The sequence below is a fragment of the Protopterus annectens genome, chromosome 10.part0 (assembly GCF_019279795.1).
Source record: "Protopterus annectens isolate FY-2018-M chromosome 10.part0, PAN1.0, whole genome shotgun sequence".
Taxonomy (NCBI): domain Eukaryota; kingdom Metazoa; phylum Chordata; order Ceratodontiformes; family Protopteridae; genus Protopterus; species Protopterus annectens.
In genome coordinates this window covers 1,655,851,166-1,655,874,469 of record NC_056744.1, presented here as the reverse complement: position 1 = coordinate 1,655,874,469, position 23,304 = coordinate 1,655,851,166, and the positions used below count along the sequence as shown (strand labels likewise).

Here is a 23,304-nt window from a genome sequence, read left to right as displayed (position 1 = left end):
GCGCAAACCCGGACTAATGGCCCACACAGGAAGCAGACAGAACACCTGCAGGCAGGGCATCTGTAAAAATTTAAAGGTAAAAAAGGATGCAGTTTTTGCTTTCCATCCTTAGTGGCATTGTGTGGCAGGCAGCAAGGTTTCCCCAACACCTGCAGCCATTGAACACCTTCAGACAGGATGCAGTCAATAATGTAAAATGGATGCATTCAGTTAATTCTGCTTGCACCATGCAAACACGCTAAGTGATGTTGTGTATTGGTTAACACAGAGACCTTAAGACTGAGTAGGAAATTATGGAACTGTCATGTAACTAGTCCTGTGACAGCAGGTATAACTGTAGAACTGGTATGCAGATGGTCCTTTGTTCTAGTACAGGGTATGCAACCTATTTTTACTGTTGTAGCAGTGCAGTTTATGGCAATGAACTGAAAAATATGCAAGTGCTATTTCAACATTCTTGTGGCAACAGGTGTAAGTATAGGACTGCCATATACATGGTCCTGGGTTCTAATACAGGATATTCTAGACATATTTATTGTTGTTCCATTTGCCATTATACTCACTCTCACTTATAACACTTTAGATAGTGGAGCTGATATGTATTATATATATGAGGGATAAGATACCGATATTATGTTTTCAGATGTATGACTGAGGCTATACTGTCTACTATTTTTCTGTAAGTATGATTCTTCTAACTGGACTTGGATGGCCTTCAGAATTAAATAAGACACATGTACAACTGGATCTCTATACAAGAACTTTGTCAGGCCACATACATACATGTGTAAGACATCAAACTGTCACCTGTATTTATGTATGATTCCTGACTATGTGAGCAGCACTTTTTCTGTGGCAAAAATGAAAAATCACCTCTGTGGAAGAAAATGTTTCATCCCTTATGCCTAGGTTTGAATCCCATACTTTAAGAATGAATTTTACCAGTGTATAAAGCCAAAAACAAATGTGTCAGGTCATGACATTTATGCCTGCAGTGCATGTCTGCAAACTTAACTCAACTAACAATAACCTTCCAATTTTCAGTATATATTTCCAAGCTACAGCAGCAGAAACCCATCAAACTAAGGTCAAGTGTCAGACTAACCTTACAGTTTAAAATATTTCTTTCCTCCCTGCTTAACATCATGCAAATGCAGTTGACATCATTGTTCAGGTTTACCCACTACCAATAAACATGATAACCAGAATTGGTGGGGTAGCATTGTTTGCCATTGTTCTAGTTTGGGTGTTAGACATGTCTGGAGTTAGAAGGGAAGCTGCCAGGTTTAGGGCACAGAGATAGGGTGTGCAGAAGTCCAGGATATTTATTGGACTCCTGGTAAAGCACCACAGCCAAAGGTTTCTAAAGGGGGGCTATTCTGGCTCCCAGTACAAGTCAGAGGTTTGGAGTAGTTTGGCTCAAGCTGTATCCAGTGCTACTGGTATCCCATGCACTGGATAGCAGTACAGACATCATTTTAATGACCTACAGAGGTGTAAAAGGAATACCCTCAGTTAGTGGTTGACTGAATTTCAAGCTGCAAACATCCCAATGCTGTGTAAGTATGATAATAAGAGAGTATTTGTAATACACAGAAAGCTAAATATAGGCAAGACTGGTATGCATAATGCTCTTCTGTTCTTTTCTGTTCTTTCAACAGTGAATGCCAAAATAGTTTCATTGCCAGGCTCACACTGATCAAATGGAGAGACTGAGGGAAGTAAGTAGTATGTATGCAGCACAAGAGAAGTATTATTGCAGCTTTAAAAGTTAAATATAGCATTTTGTTGTTTGTATACAGTTGTAGCAAATTGAGTGTGCATATCCTAACTGTAAAAGCAAGTATGCATACATTGGTCTGTAGCACAAACCAACTTTAGGATTAAACTATAAGACTGTAGTCAGAGGTTGTGGGTTCAAATACCACAAGTAGCAACTGTACAATACTGCATTTCTGTAATAATATTACATTAAATTAAACTTTATACAAGTGGCATAAATCCCCTGCTGTTAACTGTGATCTGTATAATTGGAGCAAGCATATGTGCAATATATGCACATTTCATGGATTACTTTCAGAAATCTGTAGTTATACTTTGTAGTTGTTAGGACATATACTTAAATGTAATACTTCAGATAAAATTGCTGTATAATTGTGTTAATGCATTGTATGTCACATATGATGGTACTAATTGTATCTCTTTTTTCTCTCACCCCAACCCTTATCTCTCTTTCTTTATTGTCTATTATGTGCCATCTAAATGTCTGCATGTCCTCCATATGTACCAAATTACTACATTTTTCAAAGCACAATGAGGTCGGACAGCCCCTGTGGATCAGCCTGCCCCCATTCCACCGGCTCCAGCACCAATGCCCAGCACATCTAGGGCCCAACCTGGCAGCACTGCCTCTGCTGCCCCTGCACTACCTGCACCCTCAAATAGTACTGCCCTGGCAGCTGCTGCCATGGTACCTTCCTGGAGCAATGGCAGAGGTGGTGATTTCATCACCTGCCAGGAGATGTCAAGGATGTTGCGTAAGGTTGTGCACCACACCATTGGTGTACATCTGTGCTGGATGGACAGGCTACTCTCCTTCATGGTATGTAGGAGGCGAATGCATCAAGCACTCCAGCTGCCAATGGAGTAAGGGGACAGTGACGACAGTCCATTAGGTGAGGACTAGATTTTTGATGGGCATGAGCCTGTATTGTCTCCTTCCTCACCCCAATCAAGGTGTCCCCCAACCTTTAGTGTCTCTCACCATCCCTGTGTCTTGTCTTGTTTGCATTTGCTTCCTCACCTATGCAATTCACACGACTCAGAAATACCTGCATCCGTTACCCAGCATTCCCCTCTTAGTGAATTAAAAAAAAAAAAAGAGCACCTGTTCCAAAAAAAAAAAAAAAAAAATATATATATATATATATATATATATATATATATATATATATATATATATATATATATATATATATATATATATATATATATATATATATATATATGTTATCCCATACATAGCTCTCCATTTCTTACAAGTGTCTTCTTGACATACATAATTTGGTCCAGTTGGCTATATAAAATTATTGCATTGCTGTCATCCCTCTTTCTGCAGGTGACAGTCTAAATTCAGCTAATATTATGCACGTTTTCAGTTTTCATTGTTGAAGAAATGGATAGCTATTGTTCTTTCATACCTCCCTCCTGTAGATTCCTGTATTGCTTTCCCTTTGTTCTTCCCCCTGCTTGCTCCCCATTTCACCACTTTCCTAGCTACCCCATTTTAACACCTTTAATCTAGTCCAAAAATAGAATCACACACAACACACATAAGTACTAGAAGAAGCAATGGATCCCTTCACTTTTTGTCCTCCATGTTGGCACAGAGTTTGGCATCGTGCACCAGTGTCAAGCTATGATGAGCCACCGTACAATGCTGTGGTTATCTCATCACAATACTTCTTAACCCCACTGTGCTCTGCCAACACACAGCAACACATGTACTATAAAGAATTAATGTCATTGGATTATCACTATATTTTTAAAAGTATTAGTTATACCTGGTTTCAAACCAAGTTTCATCTGGGCTCAAAAAGAAATGTGCCAATGCATTTACACTTGCTGCCACAGAGTCAGCTAAGCAGCAGGTGTGTTTCATAGACTCACTAGTAGCTCTCAGAATTTTAGAAATGAGGCTCGCATTTACGTGCTGCTTAACTACATGTAAACAGGGAAAGTAATGGAAATGTGTATCACATGCAGAAACAATTTGCCTACCTTTTTGCAAACCTGCTGCTCAAAGCTGTGCTATGCTAAATCACTATTAACATGTATTAGTGCTGTCTACTGTCCATTTACTTCTCCTGCTATGAAACTACATGTGGAAACATAAACTGAAGGCCCTATCTAACAACGTGTCACATATTTACAATGCTGCCATGTGTTGCCTCCCTAGTCTCTCAGTACTTGTTCACAAATATATCAACTAGACTACATAAATTAATGACAGCTGTTGTGTGATATACAATGCACATCAATATGGTAACATGCAGAACTAGAACTATCTTCACAGTTGAACATGGCTACAAATCCATCATATGACCCTGGAAACTATTAACCCATAAACCTAACCAGTCTTATCTGTAAGACTATGAAAAGAATCATCATGGACCTTATACAGAAGAACATAGGTGACATTCAAGACTCTTGACCCCAATCCAGTTTGGTTTTGTCAAGCGTAGAGGTTGTTTATTAAACCTGGTGGACTTCTTTGAGAAAGTCACCAAAGCCCTGGATGAGAGAAAACAGTACATATTGCCTGTCTTGATTTAGCCAAGACCTTTGATACAATCCCCAATCAGGTGTCATAGACTCTCATCTGGGGACTAACCCATACGTTATTAGATAGGTAGCTAACTGGCTCACCAACACAACATGCACTGTCAAAGTTGGCAAGTTCACCTCCACCAGTAGACCAGTTAGCAGCTGAGTACCACAAGAATCTGTGCTGGGCTCTCTACTGTTTGGAAACTATTTCCCTGAAATCCAGGTGAAAGTAGATGGCCTGTGGCTTACCAAGTTTGCAGATGACTGTAAACCGGGCGCAGTCTTATAAAGTCCCCCAACAATGTTAACATATTACAGAAAGGGCTAACACAGACAAATGATTGGTGCCAAACTCACGGACTGAAACCTAATACAAAAATAGCCTCATTGTCCCCTTTGGCAAAGAAGTAGCCCCTGCTAATTATGATATAGATAGCATCTCTGTAAGCTCAAACTCAGTGGTGCAAGACTTGGGAACACAGATTGATAGCAATCTAAACTTTAGTTTGGGGGGGGCAGTACCTGATGCATGCATGTATAGACACATCCTGAATCTCCTCATCTGTGAAGTAGGCCAACATGACATCATGGACCAAATGGGCAAAATGTGGAACGCATACTAATGGCTTACTAACAACTTTAACTGGGAAGGTCATAGGATGGTTAAAATATGTTGGCTTTATTTATAAAGAAAATCTTTTAATGAAGTAATATGATTCATTTCTATTTACAATGGATTTCACTTAAAAAATTCCTAACATTGAATGTGTGACAGAGTCTTTCAATGTGGAACTTTGAAGAACATGAACTTTTTAAGACCCCAAATGAGGTACATTCCTCATAATGAGGTACACTTGAGAGGTATGACCAAAGATAACTGCCACAGCCATGACAACATCTGCAATGAAACAAAAACAATGGTGGATTTGTTACATCAGGTAAACAAACACACAACCAAATACCTTGTCAGACCAATAGGTATGTGACCTGTTTCCTGGGGTAGATGGTATGTGGAACATCCACCAGCATGTGCCCACAGTACTGACTACTCCCTTGCATGTAACACAACTACTGAGTATGTGAAGGATATCCACATCACAGGCCATACTACCTTCATACTTCACAGCCTTCATCACACCAGTAACTGAGTACAATGCACCTTTCTTCATGTACTTCCTTACAATTCTTCCAGTGATGTGTAACAGATGTGTACCACCTTTGCCACAGTGAGCTGTCACACATCTTATTGGCCATACCTAGATATTCTTTTTGTTGCATAAACATTACCGTCTGTTGGTGCTCAACACCCATCAAGGTGTTACACCAGATACATGTGTGATACCTGTTCCAGTACATACATAAATGTTTAACAACATTGATGGCATGGGCAAGGTTTGTGACAGTGTGTATTGCACCACACACACACACAAGCACACACACACACACACACACACACACACACACACACACACACACACCATGCACACCAGTCAACTAACCTTTACTGATCAATATGTCACATAAAGGCATACAGGTATAGCAGTGTTCCTTGTAACACCTCCAGCAGATGTTAGAATGTCAGGAAAGTGTGCATGATTACCCTCATAGAATACGGATATGTCATAATAGTTGTACAAGTGTGTTTTTGCAGAACCATCTTAGATCACTCTAAATCATATATGCTACGTCAGAGACATGGGATTACTGGTGGTATTATTCTGATATCGTCCATGATTGTGCATGCTTCTTTTACTGTTGTTCATCACGGTTTACTTGTGTCCTTTCTGGAGACCTCTTCTGAAATTACACTCATATTCAGGCAAATCAGTTTGCACAGCTGCACAATATACACCCTACCCCAATTGTATATAACATCTCTAATAGATGTCCTCTGCATTGTTCATGTAAGGATGCTTATCTCACACAGACATCTCCCCCATTTTTATGTCACCTTGTGTGACAGTCACATATTACACATTTTCACTGTGCAGTTTGTACTGTACCATATTGATATGTGATAGGTGTTGCTGCCACTGATATGCCCTCATCTGCTGTATATTAGGTTGTTTCAACTGCCCTCTTTCTCTCTGTTCCTTCCTACAATTCATCAGTGTCTCCCTATTCAATACACTCAATTCCCCGGAGTGTTTATTTTACATGGCAGTCCATGTTCCCTTACAGATCATTTAAACAACTTCTGTACAGAATGCCTGGAATGGGATTTCATAATACTCTGCACTGTATACACTATCCTATACTGTGTTTGGGCCATATACAAAACTATATGTTAAACCTGGTAATCATTGTGGCATTTTGCGCAATCCTGCTAACCTACTGTCCTCTGAGATAAACAGATTTACTATCCGTGTTGCTTTGCCAGTCATGAAACCACCTTATTTACGTTTAAACGCTCTGCACAGCATAAATATGTAATTAACGCTGCTGCTCACCACATATCACTGTGCACACGTGTAAACTTCACGTAGGCTTTGCATGATGCTTACATGGCAGTTAGTGGATCTCAGGGCAAATTTTGTTTATTATGCAGATATTTTAGTTTTAGCTAGGAATCGAAAATGGATGGGGAAGTGTTAGTGTATAAGTCATTGTCTTAGTGATGTGTAGTTAGAACTGAGTAAGGAAAAGAATAGCGGGGTGGGAGAAGGAAGTCAGAAAGCATTCATTTTTCAAATGAAGTATGTGTGCTAGGAATAATCAATAAAAGAGATAGTTGATAAACAGTGGGGAGAAAATGTAAATAAAATTAAGGGGATGGGGAATTTCTTGCATGCCTTTAGGATGTCACATAAAAAGTTTTATTTGATTAATTCAGTAATTTTGGGAAAATTGATTATTTAGCTAGGATATAAATGATTCCAAGCAAAAAAAAAAAAGAAAAATAGATGGTGTGACATCCCTCCTCTGGGCCAGTAATCAAAAACCTCAGTCCTCACCACTGACACCAGTGAGGGACATTCACATTGAACAAAAATAGATACAGTATTTCCAGATGCAGCTCTCTGCACCAAGTACAATTTCTCTTAAGTTTATATAGGGAACTTGTATTTTGTGTGATATTAGATGACCAAGGGGTAGGGAATAACATTAACACTAGCAACTGTTACAGTCTCTTGCTTCCTTATATAGGGAGCACCTACAGTCCTAGGCTGGGATTCTGTCTCTCTCTCTAAGCCCCAAATAAGACTCCGCACTGGCACAGCTATAGAGTTTAGTCCTTAGCCGGGTGTTCTAAGCCAAGTCCTCCACCACCCTCTCTGTGAAATTACTACTTTCAGTGTCTCTGTTCCAAGCAGCTGACATGCACACTCTTTGAGATCTTATTTACACACACACACACACACACACACACACACACACACACACACACACACACCTGGGGAGGGCTGGCGCAGATTCACTAGCTCTACCACCTCTGTCCAGGCTCAAAGGTAGAAAGACTGCCACCAGCACACCCACAAAGCCAGCTACTCTAAGGCTCCTGGTAGGGAACTCAATCATACTCAGTGAAATTAATACTAATACCAATGGTAATGTTGACCAAACAGCAAGGCTTTCAGGTGTGGCCCCAGTATTACCAAATAAATATAAGTAGTCTTGAAGGTTAAAATATTCTCTACAAGACCAGCTACAGTAAAAAGTCTAAATATATTTAGTAATAAATAATAAAAGAACATGAAAATACTAAATATCAATTTACAATAAACACCAGAGTTTCAATCACAGGAAATATTAAAAATAACACAGATGAAAAGGTTCACACAGATACAGAAAACACTACATCGCTAATAATAGGGAATAATGGTGTATCAGATCAAAATAAACTGTGGGATTTAGAAGTGAAAAATGTAAAGAATACTAGAAAAGGGTAGTATAATGACTTAGTGAAAAGATGTTATGAAGTTATTGCTTGAAAAGGGTTAAACAAAACTTATGTAATTAAAGCAAGGAAAAATAGATTTAGGAATATGGCAGAATGTCAAGATTTTTTGTGGCAGTTGGGAATAAATAAGCTGCCGATGAAGGGAAATACATTCTGTAATTAAATGCATCAAAGACTGTTTTGTAAAGATTTAGTAACTATAGAACATGTAACTTTTGCTTGGTGATTGTAAAGAATTTATGTTGGGTGGTATAAAAAAGGTGGAGAAACTGGATATGAATATGATTTTATATGGGTACCATGAGGTCAAAATAGTCAAACTATACAAAAGAGTAATAACATTTTGTTTGGGGTTATTTGGAATATTTGGATAGCCAGACTGAAACAAGTATTGTTTAATAAGGTTTGGAGTCTGGCAGAACACTTGGTAAAGTAAAACTGTGGTTGTGACTACAAAAGGGGGATGATTTTGTGTGTGTGTGTGTGTGTGTGTGTGTGTGTGTGTGTGTGTGTGTGTGTGTGTGTGTGTGAGAGAGATTTGGAAAGAGTATGTTTTGTAAATAAGTTCTAATTTTTAAGTAGTGTAAAATGTATGAATGTTGTAAACAGTGTAAATAAAGGATCCCTATTCTTTTCAATAGCTGCCATGGGATATTTTACATTCAACTGAGTTACCATAAACTGAAGCAGGTGGGACCTCAGTTTAATATCTCATCTGAAGGGCAGCACAATATGCACTGCAGCACCTCCTGATGCTATACTGCAGTGTCAGTAATCCAGTCATCTGGAGTGGGAATAGAACCCACAGCTTTCTGGTGTTCTGGCATCAAAGGTTAGTGTGCTGTATGTTACTGAGAGAGGAAAAAGACTGGATTTATGTGGCATACTCTAATTCTGACTGGTTCATCAGACACACAATTCTGTGGCAGATTACATAACTGATTTGGATGCATCAATGTCTCCGATGATTCTCCTTTACATATCTTTCTGGTAAACTCAGCATAGCTAGGTTAATCACCTACGTTGTCCATCACTGATTTATAAAGATCGATAATACCGGTACATTCTTCTGCTGTTTCCCTGCTCTGCAGTCACTCTGCTGTGAATTATACAGTACTGTGATTGTCTTTGCCAGTGGTCAGAAGTAATGTTGTTGGACATTGTCTGGTTTTCAATATATTTCATATGTTTGTGAAGCTTTGTCTTGCTAAACATGGGTCTTGACTAGATGGGCATCGCAGATAAAAAACAACAAAACGTGAATGATATATATTTTTATTTTTAATATGCAGGATATAGAATCCCCAAAAAGAAGTTATTGCTACTACTAAAAGTAGATGATGAGTTACCAGAAGGTGATGCGGAGGTAAAAAATACCACAGAAAAGAAAAATAATCCTGAATGTAACTTCCATGGTAAGTAAAAAGATTATTCTTTTTTGTTGATATTAATTACAGTATGTCACAGAAAACTAGTAAAATGTATAGAGCTGAAGGACTGTTATTAAGAAAGCAATGATAACTTAACTCATTCAGATTAGTGACAATATAGTGTTACACCTCCTGTTGCCAGAGAGCTTCCAGTTTGGTAGGTTTGGACTGGGCTCTTTATTTTCTGAAAATGTAGAAAGAACCAATGGAAACAGCACACATACACACCCCAGAAGTAGGAACTACCTGCCCTGCTCTCATGGTAGCATCACAAGTGAAGGCATATGTGGGAGGTGCTATTTTTGCACCCCACACATACCCAAGAAGTAACAACGGATACTTTAGGCAATGCTTGGGGAACAAAGACCTGCAACTTTGAGGTCAGAGTTTGTGAAACCCCAAAAAAGGAAGGAAGCATACCAGTATCAGAAATGTCAGCTGGTACTTTAGTTCTCAAGGTTTCCAAACCAGTTTGAAAACCACTGGTCCTGCACTTAACCACAGACAGCACAATGTAACATGTAGTATGTAAACTGGTAGGCAGTGACATCCCTGTGTACTGTAGCCATGTGGGTCTGGCATCTGGATTTGCATTCCAGAATAGTTCTTTAGATCCATATATTTCCTTGGACCTCAGCTAGAAAGTAAATACCCTCAGCAGGTAATTAGCCTCCAACCAGAAGTGGTACTTGGATAAATCCATTTTCAAAAGAGCTAATGGCTAGGTGAGGAGTACAAGAGATGGACTTGTTTTCCTCAGTGGAAAAGTACAATTTTCCAAAGATCTGTGAAATATTTTCATTTCAGAATGACATAGACAAAATATGCCAATCTTTTCCATCATCAGGGCGGTTCTTTGTCCATACTCTGTAAGACCACTGCTTCCTGGAGCATTGCAGAGGGAAAGGATAAATAGAGCCAAGGTAGTTCTTTTAACACCTTACTGGCCCAACTAACACTGATTTTCTGTCCGATTCAAACAGGAAAGGAAACTTCTGTGCTGATTACCTATGATAATACACCTGCACCCTACCTCTGGTAGTATATCCACTCACATAGTCAGACTGTGTGATGCACCCAAACCTTGACAAGCTTATTTTTATTATATGGATGACCTGACACAAATTACTGTCAAGCATTTATTTCATAAAGATATGCTAAATATCATGAAAGAACCCAGGTAAAATAGCACAAGAAAGTATTAGCTGCCCAAGTAGAGGAGAGTTTTCATTTTGTATAGCAAGAAACTTCAAAATTTCAACTTCACATCTCTGCTCCTGGTAGTTTAGTATCTGCCAGATCATTTTTGCAGTAAGACTTTTGTATTCCTTCCTTTAAGATCATATCTCAACAATGTCACCACACCTTCCTCTAGACCCACCTGCAGTAAGAACTGCTTATGTTAAACAGTCCTTAAAGTAATTCTGTATCTTCATCCACCAAAGAGTGTTATCCTACCTCCTTGGTACCTTAACAACAACTTATAAATACTGACCTTGAAGACTTGTGATCCGACGGTTTCCACTCTCCTTCAGTACTTTCCTTGAAGGACGTCCTCCTGGTGGTAATTTTCTCTACCATGAGGATATCAGAGTTACAAGACACATTATTCATAAAAGCATTCAGTGTTCCACAAAGAAAGGCAAATCTAATAACTGACCCTTCCTTTATGCCAAAGGTAGTTTTAACTAGACTATTCCACTGTCTGTGTTTTTCAATGATAAGCAAAAAGGGGAGGGTAAGAAGCAAAAAAGGGGAGGGTAAGAAACTGCATATGTTGGATGTTAACAAGCAACACAGGTACTATATAGACAGAACCAAAGACTTTAATCTAGCTGAGCAATTAACTGCATCCTTTCTCTCAGAAAAACGGCACAGACCTGTCAATAAACCAAAACTTTTCCAAAATGGTTGACTAAGTATGTTTTTATTTGCCGGAAAAACCCTGTTAGAGTCCCTTCAACAAGGCAGCTGTTACTTCAGCAGCATAGTTCAAAAATGTTTAACTAGATCAGTTGCAAAGTGGCTATATGAGCCTCAGTTCACACCTTTCTAAGCTTATAAGCTTTATGACCAGTCCAGAAGGACAAGGTTTGCCATGGCTATCAGTCAAGGCCTATGATGATCATCAGAATCCTATTTAGGACTTGTGCAGATAGGGAGCAGTTCACTTGTCAGCACAGAATTCCCCCTTTTTCTGCATGTATTGCTTTGGTAATCTTCCCATATTTAGTAAATACTAGTGCAAAAGTGATTCATACACTAGATAGTGTACAGTTACATAAACACACTCATCATAACAGTAAATGTCTTGACCATGGATTTTCTCACAGTACTGGCTCCCTTACACCTTCCCCGTATGAGCTTCCTTATAGTTTATTTACTTGATGAAGTGAGGGAAATGGGGAGATATTTTCCCCCACACTATCTAGAGCCTTGCATGGACTGTAGTTGGACTGTCTTCCAAATGTTGCCAATATTATTTTTACCAGCTTTGTCTGATTGGTGAGATAAAAGAAAATAAAAACGGTGCTCTTATTTCCACCAATGTATCCTCCATATCTTCAGTGGCAAAAAAGAATCAAAGATATTGTAGGCTACATGATAGATCTGTTTATGTTTCAGGCTGCCATGTACCTATGCTGAGGCATCTCTAGATTTCTGGAGAAACAAGGTGTCTGGTGGACATCCACTCATGGTAATTACCATAGATAATGAATATTACTACAACAGCGATCCTACTCAGACATCCCCTGTTGTGGTCAGTGTGCTCACAAAATGTCTCTGTCTTTCTTACCATTTGTATGCATTTATGATCGTATTTCTTCCATTATCCTTAATAATTGCCTTTCTCCCAATTTCAACATATGGTATTTTTTTTGATTCTTTATGAAACTTCACTCATTCAGCTGCTTCCTTCAGTCTTCCTCTTTTTGTCTTACTTATTTTTATTTTTTTTGTTTTGGTCTTTCAGCACTTCTCATTGCCATATCAATGAATCATCAGATAGACTTATCTCCATTTAGTATTTATTTATTGATTTATTCATCCATCCATCCTTTTTTGCTGCATACCCTCACTATGCTGGTAGCTTCTTTTCAGTATAAATCCATGGTGATATTGATAGCGATTAGAGGAAATTTGCTCAGGGCATCAAGGAAATTCCTCTACTCTTTTTATTGATGGCAGGTATGTTCCCAAAAGGCACAATGGAGGAGCAAGGACAGGGGGGCAGGAAAGAGATGTGAGCAATAGTACTATTTTTTTTTTTGGTGTTAGGGAAAGAAACAAAAAGTAAAGATTTGGATGATGTTACACTTGATAATGGGGGATTGTACAAATTATCAGCATTTAACTGAACCAATTAGAGAGGAAGCAAAATGGAAGGAAGTGCAGATCACTGAAGTGTTGCCTGGAGGACTGGAGGATGATTAGTTGGTAGAAATGCTTAACCTTAACCTAGAAGATCTGGTTGAGGAGTCGATCATTTCCTTGTCAGACATGACCAAAAGATGGTTTGGTAAAGTAGAAGATGAGAAGTATTATTTGAACATTCATATGCAGATGTTCTTAAACGAATAACAGAAAATAGTGCAAAGTTGAATGTAACAAAATACAGAAAAAAGACAACCGGTAAGACTTTGAACTAAAAATGATACTATCTTTGATCAATATTATGTTTGGGACAATCTGATTGAGAAATTGAGCTTTAAGGCCCTGATAGTAGATCCTTTACATATTTGGGTTGAGAGACTTTTTTTATTTGAGTTTTGAAAATGAGGCGCTAGTATTAAAATTTCTGGAATTAAGTGAACAAAAAACAAGAATATTTTTCCTTAGAATAATTACACATTTTCTGGGCAAAGAAGTACTATGACTAAAAATATTGTACTACAATTTAGAAGTCATGAAGATGAAGAGTCAGATATAGAAATTGTTTGAAAAATTCTGTGAAAATGTTAATGTTTACATAAAAATTAAAGGTGTTGCTCTTTCCTTATTCAAATGATGACAAGCAAGGTGGGGTAGTTCATTTAAGAAGCTTTATTACATGAAAACACATCAGGATGGATAGCAGCTTCAATAACTATAAACAAACTGATTAACAGATAGGGCTTACACACAGACATGCTTACACTACAACATCTTAACACAAAATGGCACTCTCCTGTGGATGTGCTCAGTAATCAATACATTAGTACACGCCCACAGGACATTTCTTAAAGCAATATGCACACTGATCTACAAAAGGGTTTGTGGAATGGAGAGTGGGAAGAGGAAGCTCCTTTAAAAAGTGAAAATGATGACATTTACCAAGTGTTACTTTTGTTAGTATTTTAAGGCTGTAGTAAAGTAAGACAGCCAGCCAAAGGCATTGGTTTGTGGGTAATCTTCTCATTTAATTCAGGCATGTGATATAATACATTGTAACTTGTCAGGGCAAAGGGCCATATGGCAAGGAATTGTAAACCAGTGTGTACAAAACGTAAAGGTGAAGGGCATTTCTACATGGATTGTAAAAAAATGATGATAAAAACAGTAATATAGAAAACGGAGACTATCAAGTGGCTGATGTGTGTCTGAGCAAGAAAAAAAACAAAATAATGAGGGTGATAAAGAGATAATTGAGGAAATGTATATGTACAAGAGGGGGGATATTCAACTAGGGATACAGGAAGTAGAAACTGATACAATAAATATGTTTATGTTGGATAAGGAAAGTAATCTATCAAACAATGAATTAAGAGTTAAGATAAGTGTGGGAAGCAAGTTTACAATAAAGGGAAAATAATATGGAAAAGAAAATTCTAAATTTTCTACTCAGTGGTAAAAAAGGGAAGGACTAATTTTAAATTCTATTTCTTTAAGTGTGAACAGTATTATTAATGAAGTTAGGAGGTTTGCATTGCTGAAATGGTATAGTAAACTGAATTAATGCATAATTATGCTATTGATGCATGTTTTATTCCTGTGAGAGGAAGAATTCAGGTAGAAAAGTTATGGGGAAAATTATTTTGATATTGGGAAATGAAAATTATTAGGGAGTAGTAATTTTATGTAAAAATGCAGTAAAGAATCTGGATGTGTGTGTATAGACAGAAGAATGAGACTTACAATTGCAGATAGTAGATGGCAGTATTACGTCAATAGAATGATAGGGAATTTATGCTTATACAGGGTTAAAATAGACATCTTCTCTTTGAAGAAATAAAAATGCAGTTCTCAATATGCAAATTATTATAAAGAGAAACTTGAATGTGGACTTCAAATGATAAGAAAAAGATAAGTCAAGATGTCAGGTTTATGACAGAAAATTTAAGTTGTGGAAAATTAAAGGTGTGGGTAATAAGCGTTGGATGCTTGGGGAAGGACTGACCATAACGGAGATGGGTTACTTTATGATAAAGTAAAATATAAAAGAGATGTAAGGGGAAGTTTTTCAGATCATTTAGCTTGGATCATTTGGATTAAGATTTCAAAAAATAATGATATTGTAGAAGGTAAAGGAATATAGAGGTTTACAAGATATTGTTGAAAAAGGAAGTACAACAGGAAATTAAAACCTTATGGGGAAAACATAATAAAATAGCAGATTTTCATAACACATGGGCTTGAAAGGTGGTGAAATTTTAATAAGAAATATAAAGATTTTTTTTTTAGAATTCAGTTGTATCATTGACAGGAAAGAGAAAAATGTATAACCTTTTATGAAATCAAATTATGTTAAATTTAGAAGAAAATATTAGGAATTATTTTGAAAAAGAGCAGAAATTATATAAAGAAAAACAGACTAAACTAAAAGAATTATTGTTTAAACAAAGATATTTGTTAAGAAGGAAGAAAGCAGAAGTTTTTCCATAAAGAAAGAAGTGGATTTTATAAAAAGTATGACGGATAATAGTAAAAAGTTTAAGCATAGGGCAGGTAGATGTTATGAAGGTAGTATTGGACAGCCATGCAAAAACATACAAGACAGAAAAAGGGGAGAGTACAGACTAGTAAGTTAAACATTTTCTGAAGTAGCAGTGGAATTATTGCAGAAACAAATGATGGATGAACTGAATAAGTTGCTTAAAAAGAGTCAGTTTCAGGCATAGATGGTTTAGGATGTAATTTTCATAAAAGAATAGACGAATGGCAGAAGATTTATATAGCAAGTTAAACTAATGGTTAGAGGAAATTTGTTTTGAGTAGAGACATATGTGAGGGAATAATCAGATTTATCTGTTATAAAGGAAGTAAAGAAAATATTGGAAACTAGAGGCTTATCACTTTGATTAATGCCGAATACAGTATTTTTATGCAAATAAGATAAAATAGATTTGAAAATACCTTGGGAAGGAGATTTTTACCAGTAATGAAGGGGTTAAAGATCAGATATTGAGGAAATTATTATTTCTGGTTAAAGAAGTTTTAGATGATTGTAAAAAGAAGGTTTTCCCTGGAATCCAACAATCCACAACCAAAAAAAAACAGCAATATATCCAAGGAAAGGCAGGATCCAAGCACAGTTCAATACTCTTTATTTAGACAAAATGCAAAGTAGTTTGAGCGCTTTCATCTAGGTACAAAGACTTCTTCAGAACATAGTTAACTGAATCACATTCTCTTTTATACACAAATAACAAGTTTTAGATGATATTATAAATAAAAGGGTTAGTGCAAAGATGATCATGGAAGATGCAAGTAAGGCTTTTGACAGAACTGAGCATTGTTGTTTATGGGATATATTAAAAATGCATGGTTTAAAAGGGAAATGTTTAAGGGTGATTAAAATGGTTATAGGTAAAAGTGTTAGTAAGTGGTTGGTTAAGTGAAGGTATGAAAATAGAAAAGGGTGTGAGGCAGAGTTGTCCATATTTTGTTTGCAAAAAATATGGAAAGTAGTGTGTAAGGAGGGTTTCTTGGAGGAGATATTGAATGAGAAAAATATTAATATGGATATGATTTTGTATTGTTATTATGAAGGAAACAGTGAGACTTATATTGAAAGAGTATATACATGTTTTGTATTATTTAGATTCTTTGGTTAGCTAAAAACCAATGAGATTTTAAGATGTGGATTCTATCCAGTGTATTGAAAAAAAAATCAGATTACAAATGTGGAAAAAGCATGGAATGACTAAGTAATATATATTACGTATGAAGTGATGCTGTATATATATATATATATATATATATATATATATATATATATATATATATATATATATATATATATAGATATATATATATATATATATATATATATATATATATATATATATATATTGGCAAAAAGACTTCTACAGCTATATGAAAAAACACCGCCAGAACCAGTAATTGAGTGTGCTTTCATTCTTTTAATATGTAAGAACTTTTTCAGAAATAAGAAGGTACAAAGAAAATCAGTAAATATATACTACATGTCATATGGCAATAAAGCAGTAAAACAGTTACAGCCAATTAAATAACTCTATCCTTTAAATATGCACACATCTTTATATGGTAATAAAGTGATGTGAAAAATCATGTACAATATACAGCATACAGCAAACTAGTGAAAAGTGAGTCTGTCATGTGAACTCAGGTAAGCCATTTCAAAGCACATTTTAAATTGATATCATTCAAAGCAGGAAGTGAATCCGCTCCCAGCAAAAATTGCCATTTGAGTTCCCTAACCTCAAGAAGAGTAGCATAGTCACCAAAAAACAGTTCTACTTGCTCTAATAGTAAAAATAGAAATTTTTCAAAATTAGTACAAGTTAGCTAGTGCATTTCAAGAGTCAGAGCTTCTGATAGCCCCACAATGTTCTTTTATTTTGTCTGACAAGTTTCCTGCAAGTCTTTCCCAAATAGAAATAATGACAAGAATTACAAACTGCAGCATGAACCAAATTAGTGGATGAACAGTCAAAATTATGGGCAAATGTAACGTTATAGTCATTGTGTACAAAAGTGTAGCAGTTCCCTTTGAAAATAAACTTGCAACAAACACATTTGCCACACTCAAACATGCCAGGTGGGTCAGTAATGTTTCTTTAACACTAGTGCTGAGTCTCTGTTCTCAAGTGAATTTATAATTGTTTTAGTCTTTTTATATGCAAACAATGGAGAATCCCCTAACAAGTTAGACAAATTATGTGAACTAGTAACAATGTTCCAGTTGTGAGAGATGACATCCCTAATACATGGAGGAATATTTAGTGGAAAATCATATTGATTTAGATACATATGGATTCTTAAAACTAAAAAACTGTTATACCAAATATTTTATGTATATCAAAAGTCTATAAAAGTATTGAAAATCCCCCTTTTAAGCCCATAGTTGCGAGTAGGGGAAGTAAAACTCACCCCATGGCAGTATTAGTGGATGAATGGACTAAGGAAGCTGTTCACAAAACACCCCACTTGTTGAAGGATTCATGAGAATTTTTAGGTAAGGTTAAGCAAGATTTATGGAAGGAGGGACTTGTACTCCTCACCACTGATGTGGTTGATCTGTTTACGAGTATCCCTAAGGTTGAGGGATTGGAATATTTTCACAATATGTTAGAACAACTATCATTCCTTTCTGAAGAAAAAATTAAGTTAGTGCTGGAATTAATGACCCTAATCCTCGAAAACAACTTCCTTCATTTTAAAGATGAATTCTACCAGCAGACTAGGGGAGTGACTATGGGGGCAGCTTGTGCCCCCACATTTGCCAACATAGTTGGGATGGAAGAGGGAACATGTATTCTCCAGCTCATTTTCCAAGTTTTTGCATTTTTTGTAAGGTTCCTGGATGATGTCTTCATGTTGTGGGATGGGACAGTTGAACAAATAGGTGAGTTCATGAGTTATCTGAATGGATGTTGTGGGTACTTGAAATTCGCACACTCATGGGACTTAGAGTGTGCAAGCTACCTGGATGTAAGGATATCACACAATGGAGGTGAGTTTAAATCAAATTTATTCAGGAAAGAAACTTTTTGCAATGCATATTTGCACTATGCTGGCAACCACCCCTTTCACCAGAAAAAGGTTTGGTGAATGGGCAGGCCATAAGGGTGGCCAGAAAGACATCAAGAGTTGATGAGGTTGACCATGAATTTGATATTTTAAAGAACATGTTCCTGGAAAGAGACTACCCTTCTGTGATGGTAGATAGGATTCTTAGGGAGGTAAGGCAGGGGTGGGTGACCAAATACTCACCTTTATTAGTTAGAGATTTTGTAAAAGAAAAAGAGAACGAAGTGGAAAAGAAATTTTAAAAGGCATTGGTTTTGGAGTACAGTGGCTACTCCCAGGAAATAAGGAACATAGTGGAGAGGAATTGGAGCATCTTCAGGGTGCAGAAGGAAGTTAATGAAATATTGGGAAAAGGGCCTGTCTTTGTTTACAAAACCAGGAAAAACTTTAAACAAATCTTAGAAAATGGAAAAGGAAAAGAAAGTGTTAAAAACAAAAGAACAGTGCCATGTGGATGCTGTACACAATGTAGTTACATTTGCAAAGAAAAAAACACTAGCATTGGATAATGTTTTACACAATAAGGTAACATTTGTAAATGGTAATTGTGCAACCAACAAACTAGTGTATCTAGCAAAATGTGAGGATTGTAAAGGATTTTATGTAGGAAAGATAGAGGGAGCATTAAGATCTATGAGATAAAGAAGAAAAAGGAAACAAACACCCTTTATAGGCACTTGCTAGTCTTCCCTAATTTTAAGAAATTTAATTTTGGTATTTTAGAAAGGATAACAATTAACCCAAGATGGGGTGATTGGCAGAGATTGTTGGTAAAACGAGAGTTATTTTGGCAGCTAAAATTGAATGCCATACGCCCCCTGGGGCTTAATGAGCAAGTATCCATTGGACCTGTATTGAAGGATAAGGCTGAGACCCTAAGGTGAAAATTCAGGAAAGGTACCTTTAAGAACACAGATGAGTTTAAAATGAATGGGATTACCTGGAAATGATGTAATGCTGGTATGTATTAAAGTTTTAGTATAAAAGTGTGGAGGTATGAAATGTTATTTATCTGATGAAGTCTCCTTGAGAGATGAAAGCATTTATGTTAAAGTCTTAAAATAAATATTTTATCGTTTTATGACACTGGAGTCTGGTTTTATGTTTTAGTTTACTTGCTAGTTCTGTTTGGCCACTTTTTGGATTTACTTAAGTTGCAGGATATCCAAAGCATTATTTAACAGCAACAAGTGCCATGCTAGCCTTACATGAAGCTGTGGGCCAGTATAACTCAGCACATTGAAACACTGAAAGAGAGACTGTGTTCTAATAAATGAAAAGTCAGAACTGTTCATGTTTGTAAAAGTTAATAATGGCAGAACAAACTGCCATTACAGAAAGAAAATGCAATAAGAACTTTTTAATGAGCTAAATAATGCATACATGTTGTCGTGATAAAAACATATGGTATATTTGTTATATTGTTATAATAAAGTATTAATAAATAATTTGTTTTTAGGTAACAAAAGCACGGATCACAGAATCAGTTGCAGACAGCAGCCATCACTTGGGACACCCCAGTTATTTTACCCAACAAAGAACCTACAGCAGTCTTTTCTGTGTGTGAAGGGCTATAAGAAGCCTCATCTCAATCATGTACCACAGCTTCTGTCAAGAAAAAACTGTAGCAAGCACGCTGAATGTGACACACATCTGGTGGCTCATAGAAAGAAGAAACCATATAAATGTACTGAATGTAACAAGAGTTTCACACAGCTCACTAGCCTTCAGCTTCATGAAGCCGTTCACACTGGAGTGAAGCCATATAAGTGTACTGAATGTGGTAAGAGCTTTCGACAAAAGGTACACCTAAAGAGCCATCAGAACTCACACACAGGGGCGAAGCCATATAAATGTGCTGAATGTAGTAAGTGTTTTAGACAAAAGTCACACTTAAAATACCATCAAAACTCTCACACAGGTGTGAAACCATACAAATGTGCTGAATGCAATAAGTGTTTTACCCGTCTTAGTACACTTCAAGAGCACCATGCCATCCATACAGGGGAGAAGCCGCATAAATGTGCTGAATGTGGTAAGTGTTTTCGACTAAAGACACAACTAAAACTCCATCAGAACTTGCACACAGGGGTGAGACCATATAAATGCTCTGACTGCAGTAAGGGTTTCACAACTCTCTGGGGGCTTCAACAGCATCAAGTCACTCACAGTGGTGTAAAACCATATAAATGTACTGAATGCCGTAAGTGTTTCACACGCCTCAGCAATCTTCAGAAGCATCTTGTCATTCACAAAGAACTCAAAACATTTGGAGAAATTAATAAAGATGATAGACTTTATAAATGTGCTGAATGCAGTAAGTGTTTTAAAGAAAAGACACACCTAAAATACCATCAGAACTCTCACAGGGGGTTGAAACCTTTTAAATGTACTGAATGCAGCAAATGTTTCACATATCCCAGTAGTCTTCGAAACCATCTTGTTATACACTCAGAAGAAAAACCATATAAATGTACTGAATGCAGTAAGAGTTTCACACAGCTTGGTGCTCTTCGACAGCATCATGATATTCATCATGCCAGTCACTCAGGTGCAAAGCCATACAAATGTACTGAATGTGATAAGTGTTTCACACATCTCTCCTATCTTCGAAAGCACCAGGTCATTCACGTGGAAGAGAAACTGTACAAGTGTTCTGAATGCAGTAAATGTTTTGCACAAAAGTCAAATCTAAAATACCATCAGAACTCTCATACGGGGGTGAAACCATACAAATGTACTGAATGCAATAAGTGTTTTGCGCACCTCAGTACTCTTCGAAAGCATCTTGTAATTCACACAGGGGAGAAACCATATAAATGTACTGAATGCATTAAATGTTTTGCACAAAAGTCAAACCTAAAATACCATCTGAAAACTCACACAGGTGTGAAACCATACAAATGTACTAAATGCAGCAAGTGCTTTGTACAAAAGTCAGACCTAAAATACCACCAGAACTCTCATGCAAGCATGAAACAGTATAAATGTACTGAATGCAGCAAATGTTTCACATATCCCAGTAGTCTTCGAAACCATCTCGTTATTCACACAGGAAAAGTGGGAAAAAGACATACAGATAATTCCTACAGTAGTAGAAACAACAGGGTTAATAAAATATAAATTTTGAATATATTTACATGCACTACAAATGCATCTAACTTCATACGAACTTCTGAAATAGGAAGTTCTGGGTACAATCTGACTTAAGAAAAGAGCAGTTTTGGCAAACATCGAAAGACTGAAGCAAGACTGGCTTCATAAACTTGTACCCTGACTTAGGAATGAGGTCCATTCTGGGCAAAGTATTAGTAAATCTTAATACCTGAGGAAAATAAAAAAGAGGAAAATCATACAAATGTACTAAATGTATAATTGTTTTAGAAGTAGAATATGCCTGGAAAACCATCAGGCCATTCACACAGAGGATACAGAAACATTCCTACAATGCGGCCAGGCCCAGGGGGGGAGGATGCCCCCCTGTTGTAGAAGGGGGTAGCAGTCTGCAAGAGCCATAAAGATGACAGAGTGGACTATTGAGTATAAGAAAGAAGTTATGTATTGTTACTATTACGCAAAAAGCCCAGAATTTCCAGACACAAGACATACAAAAAAATTGAGAGAAATTAGATGAAAGAAGCTTAAAAAATTGTGTTCACTAATACAACAGATTTGTGAAAAACAGTATATAGACGAAGAAACTTTGATCTGTTTGGAAAATGAAGCATCTGAGGAAGTGCAAAAATATAAACAACAAAACATAGAAATTTTTGAAAAGGATAAAAAAAGAAATATGGACATGGGAAGAAAGAGAGATTTGATATGGTGCAATATTTATGGAGACAAAAGCCAAATTAATCAATAGAAAGAAGGCAGCCTCAAAGATATTCAAAGAGAAATACAGGCAAAGGCATACAGATATGGAAAATTACACAAGCCAAAAATAATATCACAAAGAGGGAATGCAGAAAAGAAGATTAGTAAAGTAGAAGATAAAAAAAATAGAAGTTGAAGGTCTGGAGTGCCTGCAAAGTGAAGGATTTGGTGTAGAAGGTCTAACACAGGTTACATCACAGCATGAAGGAACAAGTTCACAAAGTAAGGAGAAACAGGGAGAACTGGAGACATCTGAAGAAGGAATATGGACATGAGAAAGAAAAAGACATTTAATATGGTGTAATATCTGTGCAAAGGAGAAAGCAAACTAATCAATACAAAAAGAGCAGCATCAAAGATATTTGAAGAGAAGTACAGGCAAAGGAATCTGGACAAGGAAAACTTTACAATACACAAAATAAGAAGACAAAGATGAAAAGTAGAAAAGGAGATTAGTAATGGAGAAGTTAAAGAAATAGAAATTGAGGTTATGGAGTACGTGCGAAATGAAGGATTCATTGTAGAAAACCTAATTCAGAAAGCACCACAACAGGATAGAGCAGTGGACATCCAAATTAAGGGGAAACCAGTGGAACAAGAAGCAATTGGTCAGGTGACATATAAATGTATTTTGGAGCCTTCCACAGGAAACCAATATAAACATTCACTTGAAGCTAGACAGCAAGGGAAGGAACAGGAAACTGTGGAAACTCTGATGCAGTCAGTGTTGAGGAGTGATAGGCCAGTGAGTTCCCATATGACAGAGCAATGCAT

At 36.8% G+C, this 23,304-nt stretch overlaps 2 protein-coding genes across 2 annotated transcripts in view; both read left to right on the top strand.

Moving 5' to 3' along the window:
• The window catches only part of LOC122814377 (zinc finger protein 215-like), a 47,149-nt gene extending 45,450 nt beyond the window's left edge, over positions 1 to 1,699 (top strand). Inside the window, exon 4 of the mRNA XM_044086961.1 lies at positions 1,662 to 1,699. Within this exon, the coding sequence (XP_043942896.1) occupies positions 1,662 to 1,699 (38 nt within the window). The remainder of the gene's footprint in view (positions 1 to 1,661) is intronic.
• Positions 1,700 to 9,443: 7,744 nt separating this feature from the next.
• Positions 9,444 to 23,304, top strand: part of LOC122814376 (zinc finger protein 99-like) — a 238,728-nt gene continuing 224,867 nt past the window's right edge. Inside the window, exons 1-3 of the mRNA XM_044086959.1 lie at positions 9,444 to 9,447; positions 9,523 to 9,645; positions 20,114 to 21,762. Of these exons, the coding sequence (XP_043942894.1) occupies positions 9,444 to 9,447; positions 9,523 to 9,645; positions 20,114 to 21,762 (1,776 nt within the window). The remainder of the gene's footprint in view (positions 9,448 to 9,522; positions 9,646 to 20,113; positions 21,763 to 23,304) is intronic.